Here is a 10,115-nt window from a genome sequence, read left to right as displayed (position 1 = left end):
AAGCATGCTTAGCGATGAAATTGATATAAAGACAGAAATTGTCGATAATAATTATAAGAAAGAAACAAACAGCAATGACATCACGGACCCAATAGAAAGCATATCTTGCAATAATATTGATATAAAGAAAGAAATTGTTAATAATAAATACGATGACATCACATTTCTAGCGAGAAAAATAAGAGAAAAGGAAGCAACTTCTAAAGAGGAATCAATTGTAATATATTTTATTTTATCAAAATGTGTTATTTATTATTATAAATCCTTTTTTTTGATAATTTTATTATTTATTTAGAAATTAAGTAAGTTAAAAGTAAAATTAATACATGAAGTACCACTGCAACACAAAATTGAAGTACGTTCAGGAACTCATTCACCTAGTCGCGAAGAATTGGAACGATTTAAGGCTATAACAGGGTTAAAGAAAGGTTGCTTTTCGTCACAGGAGGATGATACAATTGTTCATAATTGGAAACAATTTTGTAAGGTGAGAAACGAGTATGTGAATGTTGATAGAATATGTCAATAATATATCAAATGGATTATTTAACTTATCATATAATTTTTCTAATATAATTTAGTTACACGATTGGAATGAACGAAATTCTAGAGCATTTTTAAGTCTGAAAGTTAGCAATGGCAAGAGATATATATGTAAGAAGAAGGAACTGAAAAAGTTTGTACAATTTTTAGCAAATGGTCTACCAAATCGTACATTATTCAGCATATACCATAGGTTTAAAACTTTATACAGCTCACATGTAAATAAAAGGTAATATAATTCTTCTTACCGATGTCATCAACGTATTCAGTATTTATTAATGTAAAATAAATAATATAGCCAAAATATTTTTTTAATTAGATATACACAAGAAGAGAATGAAATTATATTGAATTATATGGATCAGAAACAATACATTGACGAAAAACGAAAATTCGTTGATTTAGCAAAGGTCTTAAATAGAAGCAGGGCGTCCGTTTGGCGTCATTATCAATTATTAAAAAATAAACGTAAAGATGAAAGTGAATCCGATTGATAAAATTAGAAGTGACTTAACAATGTTTCTACCTCCAATTTTGTAAAATAATAAAACGAACAATACTCCAGTACTTTTGTGAAAAAAAGTTTATCTGTCTTTTATTGATAGTATCAAATATTTTCTTTTCAAATAATATACATTGTATATACTTTAGAACTTAACAATCACAATTACATGTATCTGTTTCTCTTAACAGATAGATTAACTTCGTTAAGTTTAACTGTTTGTAGAGTATTATTTTAAAAAAATAATACTACGCATTTCAAATTGAATGTTCTATATTTTAATAAATCATTAATGCATAGATAAAGAAAAACTAAATATCTTTTGTTGTTCATCTAACAACTTGTCTCGTTATCGTCATTAATATCACACAATTTTATTTACATAATGGTTTGTTTTCACTATTGATAAAAAAAGTTAATTTTAAACATATATATATATAATAATTAATCATAGGTGTTTAAAACTTGTAAATTAATTAAATTATTTACTTTACAATTAATTACAAATGAATGATGTGTTGAAATTATGAGTGTTATATATTTTATGTGCAATTATGAAACATAGCATGCATTATAAAATGTATCTTTCATAGAAAATGCAAACCACATTTTTTTATTACAATGTTCAACATTATTTTTGCCAAGATTTTTATTTGTACAAAGCAATTAAAAAGTTCTAATTTATTATACGCAATATTTAGCAAAGATTATGTTTTTTTTCTTTTATATCATATAAAACATTTTATTTTACTAAATTTGTAATTTTTTTTGGCTTTTTGTTATCTTGGTTTTAAAAATATTTTAATGTTTTTGTATACACATCTGTTTACTTATTTGAAATACTGAAACAACATGAAAAAAGCTAAAATGAAAAGGAATATTTCTATTTAAGTTATGATATACAAAATAATCATTCTTAATGCTTCAAATATTTACAATTTTGGAGGCATCTAAAGTCTAGATGAATAATAATCAGTCTCTTCCCCTAATATGCATATTTGCAAGAATGAAAATAATGTTATTAATTCATGTTAAAAATTCATAGAATATATTTCTTATATTATGCCGTTTTTCTTGTAATAGATCAAATTAGTAATTTGTGGATCATTAAATTCATACGAACAATTTTGTAAAAATATACGTGCAATTTATATTAAACAAATACACACAAAAAAATGTGTATAATATGAATATTAATCTAACATATTAGATAATGTACTTTCTATAACAGAACATTAGTCAAGTATTTTTTATATACGATGGAAATATTTAAACAGATATTTAAATAATAAAAAAAGAGCTGTCTAAATATTTACACTCAAGAATATCCTTCATAATACATCATTTATAATATTTGTTCATAGAAAGAATATTAGTGTTATTTTCATTGCAGCACAAAAGTCACAAATTTATTCTCATATAAATATTTCAAGTAAAATAGGTGTATTTCATATAACTGATTTGACTCTTCAATATAACTGCCCTATCACAGTAAGCGATCTCACCGTAGATTGCACATTATTTACATGAATATGATGCGCAACAGCATGATGATGTTCATCTGCAACCATTTCACCATATTGGACACGACAACGTTTCTGATGCGCGAATAAACTACCACTGTGACTATATGCAGCGCCGCAAGTCTTACAAACATAAGGTTTTTCACCAGAATGAGTATAAGTATGTTCTTTCAGAGTACTAAGCCGCTTGAAAGCTTTGCCGCACGTTTTACAGAGATAATTTGCTTCACCCGTATGTCGTGTCAAATGTCTCCTAAACGCAGAACTCACAGCAAATGCTGCACTACAAACATGACATACATAAGGTTTGTCCCCTGTATGAATACGAATATGATTTGCCAAACTGGTAGTTGTTGTAAATCCACTGTTACATGTTTTGCAAACATGTGGTTTCACTCCTGAATGAGTTCTCATATGGTATGTAAGCGACGAATTACTCGGATATACCTTACTACAAATATGACATAAATATTCTCGTGGCACTTTTTCCTTGGGTTTATGTGTCCTTTGATGAAGAACAAGACGAGCTTGACTAGCACAGACTTTTTTACAAATTTCACAAGTTACTGGTTCAGCTTTAGGCTTGTGCATGGACACGTGACGCCTAAGACCTTTCTTAGTAGCCATGATTTTGTCGCAATGTTGGCACTTGTATTCACCAGATCCATCTTCTTCGCTATCTTCTTTTTTAATAGTTTCATTTTCTGGTAAAGTATTTGTTGTATCATTTGGAAAAGCATCGTCGTCCGAATCAAATAGTTTGTTATCATCTACTAAATTATCTAATAATCCATGCCCATGCTTTTCGGCGTGTTTTTTTAATGTGTCCGGTCTGAAGAACCACTTTTTACATACTGTGCAAGAATATTTTTTATCCCCATGTATGAGAGCATGTCTTTTTAAATTTTTTAACGAAGAACAGTACTGATCGCAGATTTCACATTTATATAATTCAGGAGCATTTTCAAATTCGTCTGGTTCGTTTACTGTAACACTTTCATCTTCAGTATCATCCTCGCATTTTAGTTCTTTTTTCGTAGTTTCTTTTCGTTCATCTGTATTTATCTGCTTAATCATATCATTCACTTTTTCCGTATGAGACTTTAAATGGCGTATAAGGCTTTGAGATTTAGAAAAACACGCATGGCACAATTGGCAAGCGTGAGGTTTAGACGCGTGTATCTTTTTATGTTTTTCCATATTTTCCTGTTTATAAAATAGTTTCAAACAAATACTACATTTGTGTTTCTTTTCATGAACAAGAGAATGTTTTTTCAAACCTTTCTGCGTCGCATAACGTTTCAAACAAATTTTACATTTGAATTTCAATTCTTCCGAATCTTGACTGTCACTACTCGGATCATAATAATTATCATCACCTTCGTCTTCGCTGTAAGATTTGTTTGACATTGATTTTGTTTTCCTACTTGACGTACGTTTTTGCGGAGGTGCTTCCTTTTCTGTTCCTGTATCATCAGACATACGTTCAGTTGGAAATTGTTGTTCTTCTATTTCTTCTTCTTCCTCTTCTTCTCCTTCTTCCTCTTCTTCTTCTTCTTCTTCTTCTTCTTCTTCTTCTTCTTCTGGTTTAGAATTTTTTTCTGATTCTTTAGTAATACTATGCTCCTCCATTTGAGGCTTGTCATCAACATCCATTATTCCATAGATATCACACGTATCTATTTGTGAAGCAGATTCAATCGCTGAACTTTGATTGATATTGCTTTCTATAGAACATTCTTCTTTACCAATCACTTTAGAACCTTCAAAGCTGATAGAACTCATGAAAATTTTATCGTCTTGCATATCAATTTCAGTAGGGGCGAGACTAGGTGTATTTGTAGTATAAGTATTATTAGAATTATTAAAATCTTGAGAATTAGATACTATTTGCATTTCTTGTTTAACAAAAGAATTGTCTTGCGTATTCGTTATTTGTTTCGGTAGTTCAATGCATGGAGAGAGATCAGTTTGCGTACATGAATCCTGCAAAGATTAGAAATATTTTTGATCAGTAATAAATCTTAAATATTAATTATATAAAAAAAACATTGTTTTTATATATATATTTGATTTACCATAACATTGCATTTTCCTGGATTATTATAATACAATCGTAGTCTAGCATTGGAATGTTGGCATAGTTGTCTAAACTCGTGAGCAATATTTGCTTTATAAATGCAATCTTCGCAGATCAAAGATGGCAATCCATCTTGCTCATGAATATCGATTGAACCACATACTTGAATTTTTTGTGGAAGTGCTGGATAATTATCTACCTCTTGATTAGCGCAGAAAATAGATATTAAATTGTTACTTTCGGTTAGACATATTCTACACATTCTGTCCATATTAGGAGATAAATTGAAACAACTCGAATTCATCGTTTTGCAGATCTCGAATCTTTAGTAATCCAAAATTGTCTGTAAATATATCATAGAACATGTTGATATTTTATTCCGACAATATCAAAAATATATTTTTTGTACAAACAAAACTTCTCAACAATGTGCACGCTAAATACAATTAAGTTTAGATCAAATCATATCATTTGAAATTGCAAACCAACTAAGCAAATCAATAAGATCAGTATATTACAATAAATTTGAAATTTTTTTTTTTAAATACATGTAGTACGTATACAATTAGCATCATTTATCATAATAAAATAATTTAATAATAAATATTCAATTGGAAGATTTTAAAGTTATGAACGAAAATAAACATAATAAATAATATCAGCCAATATTTCAACTTAAAAAGAGAAAACGATTTTTTGAAATATAGTTGTAAGAACAAATGTGCAAAAAAGGAAGGTTCTCAACCTTTGGATCTTTAGTGCGACGTTTGAACATGCCACGACGTTGAGTCCAATGCCTTTGGCAGTGATGCCCAGACGAAAGTAAAAGTAACACCTTGAAAACTTCAACTATACTTTTTGATTATATGACGTGTTTTTTTTCTTTCCTTTTTTTCATTCGCAAATCTATTAGATTTCAATGCGCAAGTATGAATTGATTTTCAAGGCGTATCGAAACACGAGATGCCTTTCTCCATTGTAAAAAAATCTTTCCTATTTTCTTACGCTTTACTCGTTACTAAAACTTCGACAGTTATTTACTCTTATTTACTCTAATAGCTCCTATTCTACATATATCCCGCGAAACATTCGACCAATTAAGTTGAGAACAATCTGAAAGTAAAGGGCTTGCGAATAAAATTTAGCTTATCGGATATGAAACGGAATGAATGAAACTCCACTCATTTATCAATGCGTACAACTTAATCGATGCAAATTCTCTAAGAATACGCGAATGACGTTTGAAAGTTTTTTAATCGATCTTTTTTTATTTAAAAAAAAAAACATAAATTATCTATTCTATTTCTTTAAATTATGCAAATTACCAGCAGATGATAATTTTTTATCAAGTACTAAACACATAAGAATAAAAAAGTATTGTTTAAGTGCACCTTATATAATTGAAAGCTATATACTCTTCAAGATAACTCTTCATACGTTCTTAAAATAACCAAAATTGTTTTAGTGGTTGGTACGATTTATCTCGAATCGAAATTTGAGAATTTAAATTACCTTCCTTGGATCTAAATGTTTTTCGTGATTATAAAAGAAAGTATGCAATGTTATATCAATAAATATCAATTTTGAAATACGAATTTTCAAAAATTATAGATTTACTTCTACATTTTTAAATTATCCGGAACTATAGAGGGTTATTAGATCATTTTATACGTGATGGATATTAACCGCCATTTTCTATCGATATTGTTCAAATGCATCAAACACACACATATACGCGAAACATATTGTAAATGACATACAAACATAAATTATTTATTGTATTATTAGTATTTTTTTAAATAATTTTTGTGCTTTTAATTTTTACTTATTTATTTTCAATCATAAAAAAAAATTCCAAATAAAGAACTAGGATGTACAACGTTAGTCAAGTATTTTTTTTTTCTTTAGTGACCGTCACGAACAATGGAACAGTCATCGATAATGTTGGTACATACCATGAACTTTAGATATGTCATTTGATTAATTTGTAATTAGTAGTAAACCTACTCACACAAAGAAACAATTAAAGAGATAATAAACAAATGATTCATGTAATTTTTTATATTTAAAATGAAATTATTTTTTCAACTTATTCATTTTTTTTGTCAAACACTGAACAATCAAATATTTGTGTATTTGCATATTTTACATTCATTATAAAATTGACTGGTTTTCTTTCAATATTACATAAATATAAATTTCAAAGAAATTTATGTGTTAAAGAATTAAGAAGATTATAAAATATCTTTATTTTACATACATGAGCCGTTCACTGCACAAATTGATTAACTCTATAAAACAAAAAGTGAGGAAATGCGATGAAATAATGTGCATTGATTTTTAAAATTCCTTTTATAATGTGAATTCAAATAAATTTTATAGAAAAAAAAGCACTTGCTAGTGCATTTGAGTTGCATTACTGCAACGATTTCCATTATAATATGGAGTTAATCAAAAAATGACCTCTGAAATAAATTATTTATTATTTAGTGGCTAAAAAAAATATTGTCGTTTAATGGTGTTAATCTCTTATGTTTGGGAAAATTTGTATAAATATAAAAAGTTATGACTATATCAAGTGCTTTTATACTTAAATTTAAGATTTTTTAGAAAGTGGAATTAATCGATTTGTGCAGTGAACAGCTCACATAATACATATATTATAAAATTCACAGTTATTTATTAAATACCTTTTACCTTCTTACAATAAAGTTATTTTGTTCAATATTTTTATTCTTACGCATTAGTTAAATATTTAAAATTAAATAAATTATACAAAATACAGCTCAAACTTTTGGTTTACATACACCAAAAGTGGTTCTACGACTGCCTGGAGGACAACCTCCTCGGTCAGGGACATTTATTATAATAAAAGGTGCAATATCGGTCGGTATACATTCCAGTTTAAAATTAGTAGCATTAACACCTATAACAGCAGGCGCACAAGGACCACCAATTGTTCTAAGAGGATAACATACATTATTGTATTTAACTAAACCATCTTCCAAACATGGATTCTTAACGCATTGTGGAACCGCTTCTCCTTCAGGAAGAATGACATAATGTTGTGGAGGACAAGGTCCTTGTTTATAAGCTTCATAACATGTATCATTTAAAGGAAAGTACAAAAATCTTGGCCTACAATCGCACACCCAAGTAAGCTTGTTTCCATCACTAGGATAAAGGAGCATGTTCTCAGGACAATGACCTGGTATTGACACAGGAATACGCTCTGTTATCTGAACACAAAAAGTAATAAATAATTTTTATCTAGCAATATAACGAATTTTTTGTAGAATACATTTTACATACCATTGGTTTATTTCCACTGACATGAGTTAATTCTTCATCATTTGGAAATACAATATCCTGACACAAAATAATGGAACTGTATATTAAAAATGCACTGCTAAATAATAACCACTTCATCTTGAATAAAACCTGATGAATCGATCAAATTGTTTAATACAACTGGTCTTTTGTAACTGTAAATTCAAATGACCTTCCACAAGTGCAATCTATTTCATTGACCCGGATATACGAACATAAATTCATAAGTAAGAAATAAACTAGACTTACTTTTTTTATTACTTTTTATCCTAAAAAGACGCTTATTATCTGAGTATTATCAGTTAGAATGATTGCTTAACGTTTTTAACAGTTTTAACATTTTTAAAAAAAATTTGTCTCCTAACTTCTTTTTTTTTAATGCATTTTTTTATACCAAACAATTATTGATTTATATTCATGTTAAGAAAATAATAAACACAAAGCAAAATGTATATTAAAATAGTGTAATTACAAGTTCATTTTCTTTAGTTATAATTATAGTTGCTAAGATTTTTATTTTGTGTGTGAATATCTATTATTTTAAATATAAATCAAATATTAGGAATGCAATATATATGTAAGATTTAAATTTCCCCGCTAACTTATACTACGTAGATCATGTTAAATTTTTATTTTATATATACCAGTATAAAAATTTAATCTCCCTAGATTATGTACATGATAAAATTTACATTTATATTTATATTTTCATTGTAAGAAATCTAATCATTTTATGATTTATGAAATATTTCATTTGTTGATAGCGACATATATTAATAATACAATAAAAATTAAATATTTCGTGTATATTACATTCAATTTTTCTGGCTTTCTTACCAATTAAACATACTTCCGGAGTAAAGTTGGTACGACTACGTCAGTCTTAGTTCGCCGTGAAAATCATTTATAGTTCTTTCTGAACAAGGCAAGATGTCGAAAAGAGGTAGGTTTCATTATTAGAAGAAAGAAAATCCAGTGAAATCAATTATAAAAATATACATCTGTTAAAACAAAATTGAAAGATGAGTGTTGATTGAATGGAGATATTCAGTGATGTAAAAAGTTATCGCGTGAATTGTATTTTAGTGAAAGAAAATAGGTCTTACATGGAAGGAACGAGTGTCGTGTAATTGTTTATTAATGTCCAAATTTAATATGAAATTTTTATTCTTCAAGGTCGAGGTGGTTCAGCGGGAGCTAAATTTAGGATATCACTGGGTTTGCCAGTTGGTGCTGTCATCAACTGTGCCGACAATACCGGTATGTTATAAATAATTCATTTATAAGTTACATATCATAACCTCCTAATTTGGTCGTATGCATCTATCGTTTGCAACACATGGTAAATTATTGCTATTATTATTGAGTATATCCAATACAACGTTCCGAATTTTGCGTAAGCTAAATTTGTTATTTGAACAAAAATATAGCAATTTTTATGTTTGTAAAAATTTATTCACAAGGAACTGGTCTTCATTTATCATTTTGTAATATTGATGGTGTTAAAAATGAAGTAATTTAAATAAATTGATTTAAGAATTTTAAGCGTAGAGTCTTTATTGTAAGTTTGATTGTAGGTGCCAAAAACCTGTACGTTATAGCAGTTCAAGGAATAAAGGGTAGATTGAATCGTTTACCAGCAGCTGGATCAGGCGATATGATTGTCGCTACTGTGAAAAAAGGCAAACCTGAACTCAGGAAGAAGGGTAAGCTTTCCGATAAATGACTATTCATTTTAATAAATTTTTTCAACATTTTCATATATAGTTATATTCAAGAAGCCATTTCGAATTGTAAGGAATGTTTGCGTAGTAGTTAAAAGTTTTTACAACTATTTAATGCAATTACAGTTATGCCTGCGGTAGTGATACGGCAACGGAAACCTTTTAGAAGGAAGGACGGGGTATTTATATACTTCGAAGATAATGCCGGAGTTATTGTTAATAATAAAGGCGAAATGAAAGGATCAGCTATTACGGGACCTGTTGCTAAAGAGTGTGCAGATTTATGGCCAAGAATTGCTTCTAATGCTAGCAGTATCGCGTAAAACATCCTGTATAAATCTTTGATAAAATAAATTTGGACAAGTGTCTTGAGAATCATTTTACTTAATGTCATTTCCGCGCTTTTTTATTAA

The 10,115-nt window shown here is 28.4% G+C and overlaps 4 protein-coding genes across 4 annotated transcripts in view; 2 read left to right on the top strand and 2 right to left on the bottom strand.

The window, feature by feature from the left end:
* LOC106793950 overlaps positions 1-1,340 on the top strand; it is a gene marked incomplete in the record, with an annotated part of 2,723 nt that extends 1,383 nt beyond the window's left edge. The window contains 4 exon segments of the mRNA XM_014761255.1: positions 1-217; positions 296-487; positions 582-772; positions 863-1,340. Of these exon segments, the coding sequence (XP_014616741.1) occupies positions 5-217; positions 296-487; positions 582-772; positions 863-1,037 (771 nt within the window).
* A 481-nt stretch (positions 1,341-1,821) lies between these two features.
* On the bottom strand, positions 1,822-5,872 carry LOC106793948 (zinc finger protein 93-like). The gene is made up of 3 exons (XM_014761252.1): positions 5,394-5,872; positions 4,647-4,991; positions 1,822-4,554 (listed from the first exon to the last, which is right to left on the bottom strand). Exons 2-3 carry the CDS (start codon positions 4,950-4,952, stop codon positions 2,515-2,517), a joined length of 2,346 nt encoding a protein of 781 aa, XP_014616738.1. The 5' UTR covers positions 4,953-4,991; positions 5,394-5,872; the 3' UTR covers positions 1,822-2,514.
* A 1,439-nt stretch (positions 5,873-7,311) lies between these two features.
* LOC106793926 lies at positions 7,312-8,262 on the bottom strand. Its single transcript, XM_014761218.1, has 2 exons — positions 7,961-8,262; positions 7,312-7,887 (listed from the first exon to the last, which is right to left on the bottom strand). Exons 1-2 carry the CDS (start codon positions 8,075-8,077, stop codon positions 7,435-7,437), a joined length of 570 nt encoding a protein of 189 aa, XP_014616704.1. The 5' UTR covers positions 8,078-8,262; the 3' UTR covers positions 7,312-7,434.
* A 552-nt stretch (positions 8,263-8,814) lies between these two features.
* LOC106794008 (60S ribosomal protein L23) lies at positions 8,815-10,080 on the top strand. Its single transcript, XM_014761375.1, has 4 exons — positions 8,815-8,921; positions 9,155-9,238; positions 9,556-9,684; positions 9,829-10,080. The coding sequence occupies exons 1-4, from the start codon at positions 8,909-8,911 to the stop codon at positions 10,023-10,025; spliced, it is 423 nt and encodes a 140-aa protein (XP_014616861.1). The 5' UTR covers positions 8,815-8,908; the 3' UTR covers positions 10,026-10,080.
* The last annotated feature ends 35 nt before the right edge of the window (positions 10,081-10,115 follow it).

Source organism: Polistes canadensis, unplaced genomic scaffold, assembly GCF_001313835.1.
Source record: "Polistes canadensis isolate GaletaPanama2010 unplaced genomic scaffold, ASM131383v1 scaffold_21, whole genome shotgun sequence".
Classification (NCBI taxonomy): Eukaryota; Metazoa; Arthropoda; class Insecta; order Hymenoptera; family Vespidae; genus Polistes; species Polistes canadensis.
This window is presented reverse-complemented; position numbering and strand designations above follow the sequence as displayed.